Below are 15,064 nucleotides of genomic sequence, written 5' to 3' on the forward strand. Positions count from 1 at the left end.
GACCAGACCACTGCTTGCAGCCTCTTAGTTTGGAAATTTTTAGGAACCATTATTCTGTGAGGATAGTCACACACTGAACATGTTCGCTGGAGAGATGGCCAGTATCCTGTGCCTGTCAGTGTCTCAGAGGGGTTTGAGCAATGCCCTTTACAGGCTTTAACTTTTGGTCAGCCGTGAATTGGTCAGGCAGTTTGACTAAATGATCACTGTAGGTACCTTCCAACTGGAACTGTTCTGTTCTCCGTTCTGCTCAGGGGCTGGACCTGCTGTGATTGTTACCCTTTGGAGAGCAATGTCAGCTAAAAACTGCTATAGTGCTCAGTTAAACAGTAAACAATTATTTCATCCACTGTAAGGCACCACTGGACTTTTTTGCTGGGGTCTGGGGGCGTTTGGGACCCCTTCTTCCTCATCCTCATCTTCTTCGTAGCACGCACAGTCCTTGGAGTTCTTCCAAAGTTCTGGGCTTCAGGGTTACTGTGTCTGTGTGATATCTTCTGGTCCGGGCCTTAAGGTATTTTTCTACAATTCTACCTTGAAAAGAAGCTAACGGAATTTTAGAGGGATTGATATGAAATGGGATAATACGGTTGGGTATGTGTAAACATTATGCTACAGGGTAAGGGATATAATACAGCTAGATTCACTACACATCTACTTCTAAAATCTATAAAAGTTTAAAAATCAAAAAAAAAGCTCTGAGGCATCAGTCCCCCCTTTAGAAATGGACAAAACTCAATCTTGTCCGAACTCTACCACTTCCACCTAGCATTATACCAAAGGGATGACCAACATCTGCAGCATCAGGTCATGCAACGAGCTATTATACAAACTCTATGTACATCACTAATATAAACAGTTCTTTTAGCCAGTTCCAGTTTGGTAACCATGAAGTAAGTTTGTGGAGATATCTCTGTAAACCTAATGAGACATCTTCAGGAATTGTCCAATGTAGGATTTAAACTTGATGCCAAATTTTAGTGGAATCCATAGTGCAAATCCAGCACTCACTTTCATGAAGAATATTGGGTGCATTTTACTAAAGCCAAATGTAAATTTTGGTTCTAAACCCGAATCATAGTTACCGACTCTACAGATAACATATAGAGAAGAAACAGTCTAGGCCACATCCTCTTCATCAGTGTCAGGCTCTGATTTGCTAGTAGTTCCAGGAACTGAAGCTTTCTTAACTCTGGAGTAATGAAACCAGGGTCCTTTGCCAGCAATTTTAACTGCACTGAGGGAAGTCAGCAGGACTTGAAATGGTCCTCTCCACTTGGCTTGCAATGGGTTACTGTCCCACCATTTAACATAGACTCAGTCTCCAGGCTGGAATTGATGAGCAGGGGTGTCCAATCCTATGGGTCTGGATAACTTGATGAATCTCTGGAGTTTCTGTAAAGTAGAGCCTAGAGCCACTAAAGACTTCTGTAGATCAACTTTCCCCCTCGTGTGAATGTCCCCTGGAACGTGCAGAGCTTGATATGATCTCCCATATAATATTTCATAAGGACTTACATTATCTCTCCACCTTGGTTGCTCCACCTTGAATTCTGAGCAGAGCTAGAGGCAAAGCCTGAACCCATGACATGGATGTTTCCTGACAAATTTTACCAGTTTGCATTTTAAGAGTACCATTCATACGTTCTACTTTCCTGCCTGCCTGAGGTCTGTAGGGAGTATGCAGGTCCCAGACAATTCCCGGGATGTGACAAACCTCCTTCGCTATTGTTGCAATGAAATGTGTCCGTCTATCTGATGATGTTCTTAGAGGAACCCCGAACCTTGGAATTATATGGTTGAGCAAAGCTTTTACCACTTCCCTTGCTGTGTTAGTGCGACAGGGGTAAGCTTCAGGCCATCCACTAAAGGTGTCAACCAGTACCAGTATGTACTTGTATCCCTCCCTGGCTGGTAACTCAGCAAAATCTATTTGCCAGTAATCTCTGGGAAGGTCCCCGGCCTTTGTTACCCCTAGCACCACTCTCTTGCTTGTATCAGGATTGTTTTGCCTGCAGATTTCACATTTACTTACAATGGATTGCTCAGCTCTGGTCATACCTGTCCCTATTACTACCTTCTTCAAATGTTTTAGAAGGTTTTCTGTTCCCCAGTGGGTAGCCTAATGTTCCCGCAGAACTATCTCCCTAAGGAGTGGGGGTGTGACCACAACCTGTCCTGTAGGTGTAACAGCCCATCCACTTTTTGATTTCAGTGTTAAGGGACTTAATTAACTGGTGGTCTTTCTCATGATATTTTGGGGTGAACCCTGTCAGATCGATTTACTTCTGTGGAAGTAAATAGTTAGGATTCTATTTCTGCAACTCCTTTTGCTGCCTGGTTGGCAAAATGATTTCCCAGTTCGGGAGTTGTTTTCTCCTTTTGATGTTAACGTGGTCAATAAGGTATAGGGGTTGGCCACTACTGGATGTATATCCTCTGTTATTTTGTTGATTGCCCTTAGATCCTGCACCAATTGATAGCTCTTACCATCAGCCTTTTTTACTGGTAGGACTGGGGGTACTGTATTTGGATTCACATTCTACCAATAACCCAAATTTAATCCTTTACAACTTTCTAGCTTCAAAGGGTATTGGTTTTGTCTTACCAGTGTTGCTCCTGGTTTGAATGTGATGCTTACAGGTTCTGCTTGCTTGGACCTCCCAGGACAATTGCTAGCCCACACTATAGGGATGACAGCATTCTCAACCTCTGCAGGGATCTCTCCGTGGTTCTCCTGTATGCAAAAGGCAGCTGCCTTGATATATTTAGTGTCAGAAATTATGACTTGTATTCCCCGGCCCTTGCAGAATTTAATTTCGGCTTCAAATTTCTCCAATAGATCCCTACCCAGTAAAGGCTTGGGAGAGTTTGGCATATAGAGGAATTGATGAGTTACCCTGTGCTTTCCCAATTTGAATCTCAAAGGTTTAAAGAAAGACCTTGTTTCGCTTACCCCTGTAGCACCAACCACCATTACAGTATGATGACTCAGTTTCCCTTCCAAAGTGTTTACACAGAATATGCTGCCCCTGTATCAACCAAGAATTCCACTTCTTCCCCTCCCAGCTTAGCTACAACGAGAGGTTCTGCTGGGGAAGAATCCTTCGGTCCCCTGTCCATCCTGGTCCACAGCCAGTTGAGGGACTGGGTTTCCACTTCTCTTCAAATCTGGACAATCCCTTCTCCAGTGCCCTTTCTTTTTGCAGAAAGAACACCGATCATTCCCCTTATTATGCTGGCAGTTGCATTTACAACACTTGCAGTGGGCATTGTGCTTGTGGCGTTCCTGGCAGTTATTGCACTTGTGGGGTGTGTGGCAGTCATCTGCCTCCACCTCCAGCACTTTTGCCTTGCCTTTCTGATCCCTATTCCAATACACTGTCCAAGCTATATCCAGTATCTCACTGATCTCTTTCTTCTCACCTGCCTTTTGCAACTTTTTCCTTATATCATCTGCAGACTGACCTATGAACAAATAGATCAAATGTTTTTTCCCAAGGTTTGAACTGATGTCCACATCTGTATACTTTCGTAGGACATCTTTCAGCCTATTCAAGAAGTCTGTTGGGGATTCATTCTTGTCGTGCTTCACCTCATACATTTTTGTCCAATTTACTGCTTTTGGAATACCATGTCTTAAACCATACCACACCCAATCCTGATAGTGTTTCAATGCTTCCCTCTTTTCTGGTGAATTGGGATCCCATTTTGGGTCCTCTGGGGGGGAATATATCCTTAAGTTCCCCTCTGAGTTTTCCAGATGCTAGTAGTAGCTCAATCCCAGACCAGGCAGCTCACTTAACCATTTTCTTCTCCATAGTATTAAGCAATGTATCCATCATGACTTTCAGGTCATACTAGTCCGGATTTTGTGTTCTTACTGCTCTTTATACATAATTGGCCATTTTTTCTGTGTTTTCTCTACATACATCCACTGAGCCCTTCCATTGTTGTAACTCAACCAGAGAAAAAGGAATTTTTATCAAAACTGGTCCTTGGTTACCCATGGCCTGTCTCAGGGGAGCCTCTATGACAGTTTTCTCCTTTCTTGTTCTTGTTCTCCTAGCCATCGGGCTTGGATCCGACACAGCCTTCACACACCCTTCTCCCACTTCCCTTCGCAGTTGCCGAGGAAACCTTCGCCTTTGTTTTTGGTTTTACTACGGGAGCTTTTTCCTCCTCCGAGGTACTGACTGATTCGTCATCAGAGGCTTCTGTACCTGTGTCAGTGAGATCATTATCTCTAGTTTCGAATTTCATGCTCGAGGGGTCAAAGAGGGGGAAAACCTTGCCTTTTCCTCCTGTCGGGGGCCAAGAATTATCTGCTCTTCTTTGGTGTAGCCGTTCGCTGATGATATGGGGTAAAAACTGGAAACGCCCCTGGGGCTGCTCTTCTAGAATGGGAAACCCTGCATACCAAGGGGGGGCAGTCGGGAATGACCGCGCCCCCCGAGTACCCCGTGAGAGGGTAAGGACCATAAGGGACTGGAAGCGCTAAAGGGCAAGAGGCGGCTCCAGCTCCGCCCACAATGGTGGAGCCAGAGGCTCCGGTGTCGATTGGGGCAGTGACCCCGGCTGCAGGCACCGCCTCCATTCCTCCTCCTCCCACAACTCCGGCGGGAATTTTGCCTGTAGCTGCTGAGGTATCGTGGGCAGCCATGTCTGGGCCGGTCGCAGCCGAGGGGCGGTCTGTACCTGCGCCTGCCGCGCTCCCCGCTCCGTCCGTCAGCCCCGTGGCAGCTCCCGCGGCTGTGACGGCGGTTGCCGCTGCCGCCGTCCCGTCTGCCAGACTCGTGGCAGCTCCCGTCGCGCAAGCGGCCGTTTGTCCCGTAGCGGTGTGTCCCACCGCCGCCCCCGCGGCGATGGCTCCGGTAGCTGCTGTGGCAGGCGCTGTCCCCGCCAGTCCCATAGCTCCCGTGATCCCCGTCGCTGCTGCCGGAATCGCCGCGGTGGGTCCCGCGGCTGGACTTGCTTCCGCTACGCTGGCGACAACGCCGGCGGCAGCACCTACAGTCACGCCTGCAACCCCTCTGGCCGTCTGGCCAGCGCTGGCAACCACCCCCGCCTGTCCTGTGGCGCCCGCGACTCCGGTGGGACCTGCGCCCACTGCGCCTGTGGCAGGTCTCGACGCCGCTGGTCCCGCAGAGCCGGCCGCACCCTCTCCAGCAGGAGTGGCTCCTGGGTTTCCCCCTTGCAAAAGATCTAAATCCTCGTCTGTCGGGCTTTTAACGTAAATTTGACTGATGGGATCACCTTTACCACGATCTTTCTTCTCTCTCTAAAACCATTTCTGAGAGCTCTGCCTCTGCAGGGGCTTTGTCTAACTTATACTCTCTCTTCCATTCTGGATGGTTTAAAAAGGCCAAAAACAATTCAGCATACACTACTTCGTTCCATCGCTCCTCCTTATGAAGGGTTGACATAAGCTGTAACACTGTATTCATTTGAAAAGAGCCAAACTTCGGCCAAGTCTCCCCTTTGAGCAGCCTGTGCAAAGGCCACATATTTATAGAGAGCCTGCATAACTCCTGCCTCTTTATAGATGTTTCAGGGCCAGTCAAATGCCTCCAGTGCTGCAAAACCAAGGCTAAAGGAGATCCTTTTGGGATCTCCTCCTCTTGGGACTCGACACAACCCATGATGACAACTACCAGGCAGGAAAAAGCTTCCCAGCACCAGATTTGAACGCATGACCTCAGGATTACCCCGCAAGCTCCCTCTCCGAACACCACCACCAACTTCAAGCCAAGGCAGGCAGGGTATTTTAATGCAGAGAAAGGCATCCCTTTCCTTCTGGTTATACCAAGCCAATGCAAAGCCCCTGAGTAACCACAGTGGTAGGCTTCACTGTCCCTGCCCTGTTTTTATCAAAGCTGCAAGGGGAGGTTCCTCCACCCACTTCCCTTTAATTGTCCTGGGCTTCTGCCACAGACTGGAAAAACAGCAATTTATGCAACAACACGGGCCCAAAGTCTCACTTCCTAGCCTACCATATTCTCCTGTTTCCAGGAAAAACCCCTTTGCAACTTCTAGCAAAATTACCCAAAGGAGCTGCTCTTTTATCTCACCTCTGTGTGTGTGGTTCTGAGGAGCTGGGCTTCCCAAGATTGGTGCGGGAATTCTCCAGAATATGCTGGCAGAAGAATAATTTCCTGCAGGATTATGTTTCCTGATCCGGAGGAATTACAGGTCCCACTTTTCTGCCTTTCAGAGTGCCAAAACTGTTACCTAAAAGACTGCAGGGAAAAAATACTCCAGGTCAATTTAGCGTATAAGACAAAGGGAGCAGGTCTGTAATCTCAGGCCTAAGGCCCAAGGAATACATACCATGTGAGCTCACCCAGACAGTGGTTCTATGATTTTATAAGGTCCATCCAATCCCAGATCTGTCCAGCCTCAGTTCTGCCCAGTTCTGCCCTGTGACACGCCCCCTGAAGAATTGGGTCTGGGGGTGTTTGGGACCCCTTCTTCCTCATCCTCGTCTTCTTCACAGCACGCACAGTCCTTGGAGTTCTTCCAAAGTTCTGGGCTTGAAGGTCGCTGTGTCTGTGTGATATCTTCTGGCCCAGGCCTTAGGGTGTTTTTCTACAATTCTACTTTGAAAAGAAGACTAAACACACTAATGGAATTTTAGAGGGATTGATATGAAATGGGGTAGTAGGGTTGGGTATGTGTAAGCATAATGCTACAGGGCAAGAGATATAATACAGCTACATTAAAATCTACATTCACTACACATCTACTTCTAAAATTTATAAAAGTTTAAAAATCAAAAAAAAGCTCTGAGGCATCACTTGACAAACCTCTTTGTTGTCTGGCTAAACTGAAATTTTGTAATATTTCCATCCGTCCCATTCCTTATGTTTTGTGCTTCCCAAACTGAAGGATGGCCTTCTTTTGGGTAACTTCTCTGGGCTTGTTGTCATACAGGATTCTTTCTTGGTGTCTCTCCCCTGCCAAGCTGTCTGAGTTTCCAGGATTCAGGGAGAAAGGCTGAAAGGACAAATTTGGTGCAGGAGTTCAGTGACAGTGGGGAAGGCAAGGTTAGGGTAGAAAGTCTGAAGGATTCCCGTGCAGGAGTAAGGTAGTAGGGTAAGGTGTGTCTTGATTGTATAACCCACATTCTAATTCACTATGATTGTTCTTTTTAGCTTTGTCTATTTCACCCCCCTGAGCAATCAGTTCCTTTATAAAGTTTTTTGCACATGGAATATAAACAAAAAGCAAGTTGAGTTTTGTTGGGTTTTTTTTAACTGCTAACACTTGATGACATAAAGACCTTTTCACACTTAAGATACAGTAAAGGACAGTTTTGCATTGGGGAAGGAGGTCCCAGGAGCAGTGTTCTTACATCTCTTCACAGTTTCCTCCCAGATTGTATGCCATTGATAATCTCAGTTAGCATTGTGTACTGCAATTCTGTTGCTGTAATGTAACTTCTTTTGCATAACACTATAACATATTGTAACTATATTTGGCTTAACTTTTTCACTCATATGAAATATCTTGGAGCAGAATTCAAAGCAAGTACTTTTTATGGAGTAAAACATGTTTTTAAACTGATGCAGTGAATGCTTTACTACCCTGCTGTACAAACCACACATTTTTCTCATTTTTTTTCTCAAAAAATAAAATTACTCTTTTCACAGTGTTCTTTCTTCAGTTGTAAGTGCATACCTATCACAGCATCTTGCTTTGTATTTGCAGTGAAAGCATTAAAGGGTTTTTTGTCCCCTTCATTCTGGAAAGCAAATATTACATGCAGTTGAAACAAATATTTTGTAGCATTCTGTAGGTAATTGTGTGAACTGTGGCTTTAGGGTATACCTGGAGATAATCAGGCTGTGGCTGAACCCCCTCAAACACCAAGCAGTGGTGCCTCTCAGTCTTCAGCAGTGGCAGCAGCAGTAGCAACAATACCAACGACTACTAGCTCATTAGGAGGTAAGAAAGGTTATGTTTGAGAGGATGCGATAAAAACATTGCGCTTAATCAGTCTCTTCTTCAGTCAGTTTTAAATTCCTGGTGCTTGTGAACTGATCAATGGAGCTGGGTAAGAGCTGCATCATGGAAATTCCAAATGTGGTACTTCCTTGGAACATGCAGCTTGATATATGTTGATACATCTGCAGCGAGGTCTCAAAAAATGCAGTGAACTCACACAACTCCTTTGATTCAGTATTCTGAATTTAAGTGTAAGACCACAAATGTGGGTGGGGTTGTGTTTTCTCTCACATAAACTCTGGCTTTCTGCTCTGTGGATAACTGGGCACTGTTGTCCATGGCTGTACTTAATGTATCTACCTCTTGGAATCTGGAATATCAAGGGAGAAACCTGCAATTAGTCATGAAGTGTAGCACCTAAGAGACTTGTAAATGACCTGGGACTCCTCACGGAGCACATGGACAGTGGTTGGTGCCTGCTGAAGAGAACTCTGTCTTAAAGGGAGATAAATACATGAAAGGAGCATTATGAAGGGAAGCTCTGTTTTAGGCTGTGGCAGAGATGGAGTTCAAGATACAAGGTTTGATAAGAAACCAGAGTGTTAAACATACAGATTGTAGTGACAGGCACACATGACATAATCCATAAAGAGGTAGTGGGGGATGGGGTGTTTCAGAGTGGTTCAGACACAGTTCAAGGCAGTAAATAATATAGGTTGTATGGGAAGGAAACACTCCCTTGAGTCAGAACTGACCCATTGCAGTAGATAGGGAGCTCTGTTGTAGATGCAGAGACAAGGCAGTAGACTGGGTAGATGTCTCTGAATGAGGTTACTCAGAGATGAGACAAAGAGAAAAATGCTGGAAATAAAAGACAGAAGGCTGTTGGATCTTAAAATTGGGTGGAAAGAAAATGCATTGTTTAACCTTGCTTAAACTAGAGTAAGTCAGTGTGAGGAAGCAAGCTTTTCTGTCCTTCAGTGAGGAGTGCATAGTCCTATTTCTGTCTAAAATTGCAGTGTAGGTATGTATTTTATTAAGATTCTTAGTAACTTCTTTAAAAACCATGTTACCCCTTTTGATTTTTCAGGACATCCCCTTGAGTTTTTACGAAATCAGCCTCAGTTCCAGCAGATGAGACAAATTATCCAGCAAAATCCTTCTCTGCTACCGGCATTGCTACAGCAGATTGGACGGGAAAACCCTCAACTACTGCAGGTGAAGCTAAAAAGAAGAAAATAATGCTTGCTAATTCTGATTTAGCTTTACAAGAGAGGCATATGTTGATGTTACCTGGGATAATGTGTTACTGGCAGTTACAATATCCTATTGTTGGCTTTTCAGCAGTTGTTGCTGTACAGAACATATTTTCTATGACATTAGAAATGAGTCTGAGATTCTTACTAAGAGGGTGCACCGGGGTCAGGAAGAGGAAATGATCACTGCAGTTGAACTGAAACATGAAATTGTGTTTCTTATGGTTAGATGTAATGATTTTTCTTGATGCACCTTTTTACACATTCCTTTGACTACTTGCTTCCCTGAAAACATTTTTACTTGTCTGTTGGCAGGCTTAAACATGAGTTATTTAAATATGTGTGTTTTCTTTTATTGTTCCATGCATCACAGCAAATAAGCCAGCACCAGGAACACTTTATTCATATGCTGAACGAGCCAGTTCTAGAGTCTCGCCAAGGCTTAAGTGGGAGTGATGATGGTGCCAGCACTGGAGAAGTAGCAGATGCTGGAAATGGTCATATGAACTACATTCAAGTAACACCGCAGGAAAAAGAAGCTATAGAAAGGGTGAGCCTTTCTTCTTTGAAGTGTTTCTTGGCTGTTGGTGTAGGGTGTTGACTCTAGTGTGTGCTTAAGACATAACTTAAACTTTTCTTATGCTGAGCAGTTCTGCTTCATATTTGATATTTTTTTACTTGGTATTTCATAGCTGTTGTAGTCCTGTTTCAAACTACATCTTTTCCTGCTTTATAGCAATTAAGTCTAAAATGTCTTAAATCTGCCTTACTAGGAAGATGCAGAGCCTTTTAAGTGATCAGAGACTGTAGTAATTAATGACTGAATTGTTTTCCCTCAGGAATGGGAACTCAGGCAGAAATTCCTCTTGCAAAAGCCTCAGCCAGTGGTGTTCTAGATCATTCTGTGATAGGTGTCCAGGTGCAAAGATCTGTCTGCATGAGCACTGTTTGCAAAGTGCTTGGATAGTAAGAAGGCTCATAGTTAAGTAGGTTAGTTCAAGTCAAAACTTCACCCACATATTTGTCTATCCATGGGAATTATTTAATTATAGCTTTCCAAAAACAACAGGTAAACATGTCTATAAAAATGCTCTTGGGGGTGGTATATTGCACCATAACTACTGTGTAACATTGACTAAATATGGCTTTATATAGATGGCAACACCACTGAGATCTTTTTCTTAGGAAAAATTGCAAGACTTCTGTCATACTGTGGTAGTGGTTTTGTGTCTCAAAGACAATGGGTTTTTTCCAGCTGGCAAAGCCAAAGGTTATGTAAGGATCATCGGAAAATAACTGTTTAAATATAGGTGTCAATTCTCTAGATCTCAAGGAAGTTAACAATTAATAGGATTAGTCCGATAAAATTGTTTGTCCATGTACTTCACAGATTATGCTCTCTAATCTGCTGCATGTCCTTTTAAAGCCATTTTATGCAGTAGAGCATTATTACCTCTACAGTCTGTTCTAAAACCCAGCAGAGACCTGTACACTTCTTCGCCTTACTGTGAAACACACCTCAGAATTTTAGGAACCTAGTATTGCAGCTAATGCAGTCATGCTGTTTGTGGCAGAAAATAAAATCTAAGAATGGTTGGCGAGGGATAATAGGATGCAGTTTCTCACAGTTATTTGGTCTGCCCTATATGTGAAATGCAGGTGGTATGAGGATTTTAAGAAAAATCTCCAGATAGTTGTATGTACTTGCCTTTGGCTAAAATAAGGTTTCATTTGCTGACTGCCTTTAAGTGCAGGCTAAACCCATCCCCCTTGGCACAGTAATAACTTCTATCCTGGTGTTCTCATGCCCTGCTGTCACTGTGTCCCAGACATTAATTAGTTTCTTGGCTTCTTCCTCTCAACTTACTTCTATTGGCTGCAGTGTGCAGTCAACATTTTTTTTTAAATGTGAAAATCCCAGTATAAACAATTGAAAGTATGGCTTAATGTGATGTCTTGAACTATCTACTAGAGATCCCAGCCTGGAAGGTCTTGTTCCAGACAGCTTTTGTTAAAAGTTCTTTGGAGCTTTGTATAGTTGTTTGAAATGGGCATTGTTTGAAGGGGTTTTTTTCTGCATCAGTGCCATGTGCTTTTACTTCCTGACATTACTGTGACCCAGGTCTGGTTTAGTGACTTACTATGTCACTAAAGAAGTGACATAGTTTTTTGGTGCTTCATTAGACTCACTCATCATTTTTTCAAGTGAGAATTCTGTTTATTCAAGGCAGAGGCAACACCTCATTTTTTGCTCACTAGAGGCTGCACTGGCCTAGGCAGCAATGTAGTTTTCAAGAAGGCAGTAATTGCTTAAGTGACACCTCAAGACAACTAAACATACAAAGAAGCTTAATATAAAAAAATGTACTTTCTAAATGTGTTTCTTTTCTTCAGTTAAAGGCATTAGGGTTCCCTGAAGGACTTGTGATACAGGCGTATTTTGCTTGTGAGAAGAACGAAAACTTGGCTGCCAACTTTCTTCTACAACAGAACTTCGACGAGGATTGAGAGAACTTTTTCTATTTCACACCTCACGCCAGTGCATTACACTAACTTTGTTCACTGGATTGTCTGGGATATTTGGGCTTCTATTCATAATGCTTGGTGTAATGGTATATAGGGGGTGGGTGGAAGGGAGAACATAGGAAACAAAGCAAAGGAAGCAACAACTATGTCTGCTTTAAATTAGCAGATGCAGAAAATCGCACAGTGTAAAAAAAAAAAAAAAACAACCAAAAATCAGCTTCTGCAGATAATTAGTTCCTTCTGTAAACTGTAGCTTAACTTTTTCTAGATTTTTCACTCTTATTGTACTAGTTCCAGACATGTAGTGTAATGCACTGCTTCATATTCCTTTCCACTTAGCACTGGTATTGGAAGTAGGTTGTGCTACGTAGATCCTACAGTCTGTATTTCATGGCAACACTGGGGAGCAGCTTTGTGAAATCTTAGAAGATCTGAGCATATATAATCCTGAATGCCAAAATAAGGATATTTGGGGTTCTCTTTTCAGCTGTTTGAAAGTAGTGCAAGAAGCACAGTATTTTTGTCTAATGCTGAGTTAAAACAGTGTTGGCTTTTTTCCCAAATGAAAACCCATTTCAGTTAAAAGTGTCTTGATTATTGAGAAACTCCACCCCCTTCTTTTCCCCCTCAAATTATCTGAGAAGCTGTATACGTACAGATAAAATTATTATCCTGTTTACATATTTTCTTTTGGGGAAAAAAATATAAATATCTAATTACTGTTCTCTCTATGTTGCAGTAAAAGTTTTAAAACCAATAGGTTGCATGTTTGGTTTTGTTATATGCACTCTAGTGAATTGAATATTCTTTTTCTGCCAGCAAACCAATTGCAAGCTTCATTTTTGTCTGCTGCAATGAGACTTTATCAAATCAAATTTCACTGTCACAACTTTGTTGAACCAGCTTTTACAGTACAGCTATAAGTGTTCTGTTGCTCTTGAGTAGATTGTAATGTTCCAGCTATTTCTATTAAGTAAGGACTTTTGGGGATTTATTCACTTTATAAGGAAGAGAAGTCCATAACTTGAGATACCAAGTGAGCTATCAGTTTATTCCAACCCAAAACAATCGGCACTGAAACCTTTCTATTGAAAATAAGCTCTGATTATAGAGTTTTGAATCTTACTTCTAGGCACCTACTTGTCATTTATTTTGTTTAGTCATAAAGTGTTAACAATCTTTTTTTTTAATGCACATTTCCTTTTAGAGATAATTCTGCCCATCATTGCAATACTAGGAATGAAATGAAATGCTAATGTAATCTAAAGATGTTACGTGCAACATTTCCTGAACACAGCTTGGGGATAGTTTGATTTTTCTACTGTTGTAGTCTAGTTAGCTGGATTACAAATTTACCTCTACAAATAACCAGGAAAATCTTATTACTGGTACAGCACTGAATTCCTGTACCACTAATGATATTAATGATTTAGTGGTACAACTAAAAAATTATTTTCTGCTTAGGTTGTCTGTTAGTGGATTAACTACCTAACTACTACTTAAGCTCAAAGTACAAATCAAGTGTCTTGGAAAAAAGGAGTGAAAAAGACTGAAACACTTTTATTTTGTTTCTTCATTGATTGGCTATAGCCTGTAAAACTATTACCTGCACAAAACAATTAAATGCATTAAAGTCTTTTGCTTTTTTTCCTATTCCTTATTTCTGTTTTCATCTGTGATATTTTTCCAGATAGTGTGTATTGTAATTATTCAGATTTTATTCTTCTAAAATTTCATAGGTGTATGTCATCTAAATTATCAGTAACACAACTCAAATCTATCAGTAGGATATGTGATACTGCTAAATAGAGAATAAGTCTTTCATAATGTGTTCATTTTAGAGAAGTTAATGTCAATGCCTGAGACAGCCAGTAGACTTCATCTAAATAAGATTCTCAGTTTGTATATGGACTGAGATGGATTTTGATTTAACCCTGCAGGCCAAAAGGGGCTGTTTGTTATCTGTAAAAGGACTAGCTGTCAGGTACTTGAAAAAATGCCAAATTGATACAAGGACTTCTTGAATGTACTTTACTATATAGCTAATACCTAACTGAGACAAAAGCTTTTAGTCTGTGGGAGTCTTCTGTATTGATCAAACTGCTATCAGAAGTAACCATTCCTTCTTTAGGAGGGTGGAGAGTAAAGCAAGAATGTCTGGGTGTTTCAGTCTGCTCCCTACAATTTTGATTTCTGAAATGTTTACTTATTATAAGTGTATTTGAATTAAAGTCTGTTGAGCTTGTTCTTTGTTTAAAAAAAAAAAAAAAAGCTTTATTCATTTGTAACTTTGTATGCTGAGTGACTGAGAGGGTTTATGGCTGCTCTGTTTGAAGCCTTACGAGTAATGCTGTTCCCATTTTTCCAGCAGTGAAACAGTGTTTTTGTGACTTCTGATGAACAACAGGTGTCTGACCTTAACTTGCTAGCAAAACCTGTTACCTGTCCAATAGCAGGTTACTTGCCAGGGAGAACCGTGTGTCTCTCTTTTTAGTTGCTGCCAGAAGGGAAGAATACATGGAATTCCCGTGGCGTTGAGAAGGTGTGACCTGAGCAAGCTTTCTGGGTATGTTGTGCCTCGCTTTCTTACCAAGTACTACCGGGAGCTGTCTGCACAGAGTGCTTTTCCTGCTTCTTTGCTGCAGACCCTCTTAGGGATTTGGGGATCAGTTTCCTCAGGGCTTTCTGAACAGTAGCTAAGAAAATAAAGTATTTCTTCCTAAGTTTTGGTATTGGAGTCCTTACCTTTGTTGTAAAACTTCTGAATATCTGCTTAGTCAAAAGCTATTTATGATGCACTTTTAACTGGGATTAAAAAATTACTCTGAAGTCATACTAATTCTGTAGTTGTCTATTCTTAAGTCCTCTGTGCACATTTTAATGCTGTGGTTCATTGACCTTGTCGAGGGTCATCTGATGAATCCAGCTACAGCCCAAGCAGTTTGATTGATTATATGCTTTGTTCTTACCCCACACTAACAGAACTTTTTTGAAGGCAAACTGTGACTCTCATTTTGAAACATCAGATTGAGCATGCATTCATTCAAGAATGCATGAGTGAATGAAACTGAGACACACAGTCCTCAGATAATATACACAGACCTCACACCTGGATATTTCATTTGGTTTTACAGATATTTGGAGACATCCACATTAATGTTTAAATTTTTATTCTCTGATTTCTTTTAAGTCCAGCTCATTGTACAAAACTAACCCAGAATTTCTGCGCTTGAAAATACTCTGTGGGTCAATGGAAACAATATGGTGTGAGTTGAGAGAACATCTTTGTCAGTTATATTTTTAGTTTTTCCTTGCCTGGTTTGGGTTGCCAACAG

General features: G+C 42.1%; 1 protein-coding gene across 1 annotated transcript in view; it reads left to right on the plus strand.

The window, feature by feature from the left end:
- Positions 1–14,564, plus strand: part of RAD23B (RAD23 homolog B, nucleotide excision repair protein) — a 41,385-nt gene extending 26,821 nt beyond the window's left edge. The window contains exons 7-10 of the mRNA XM_027726075.2: positions 7,824–7,947; positions 9,038–9,165; positions 9,577–9,753; positions 11,598–14,564. Coding sequence (XP_027581876.1) covers positions 7,824–7,947; positions 9,038–9,165; positions 9,577–9,753; positions 11,598–11,711 — 543 coding nt within the window. The 3' untranslated portion in view covers positions 11,712–14,564. The remainder of the gene's footprint in view (positions 1–7,823; positions 7,948–9,037; positions 9,166–9,576; positions 9,754–11,597) is intronic.
- Positions 14,565–15,064: the final 500 nt, after the last annotated feature.

This window comes from Pipra filicauda, unplaced genomic scaffold, assembly GCF_003945595.2.
Source record: "Pipra filicauda isolate LSUMZ 115617 unplaced genomic scaffold, ASM394559v2 scaffold458_size729537_pilon, whole genome shotgun sequence".
Lineage (NCBI taxonomy): Eukaryota > Metazoa > Chordata > Aves > Passeriformes > Pipridae > Pipra > Pipra filicauda.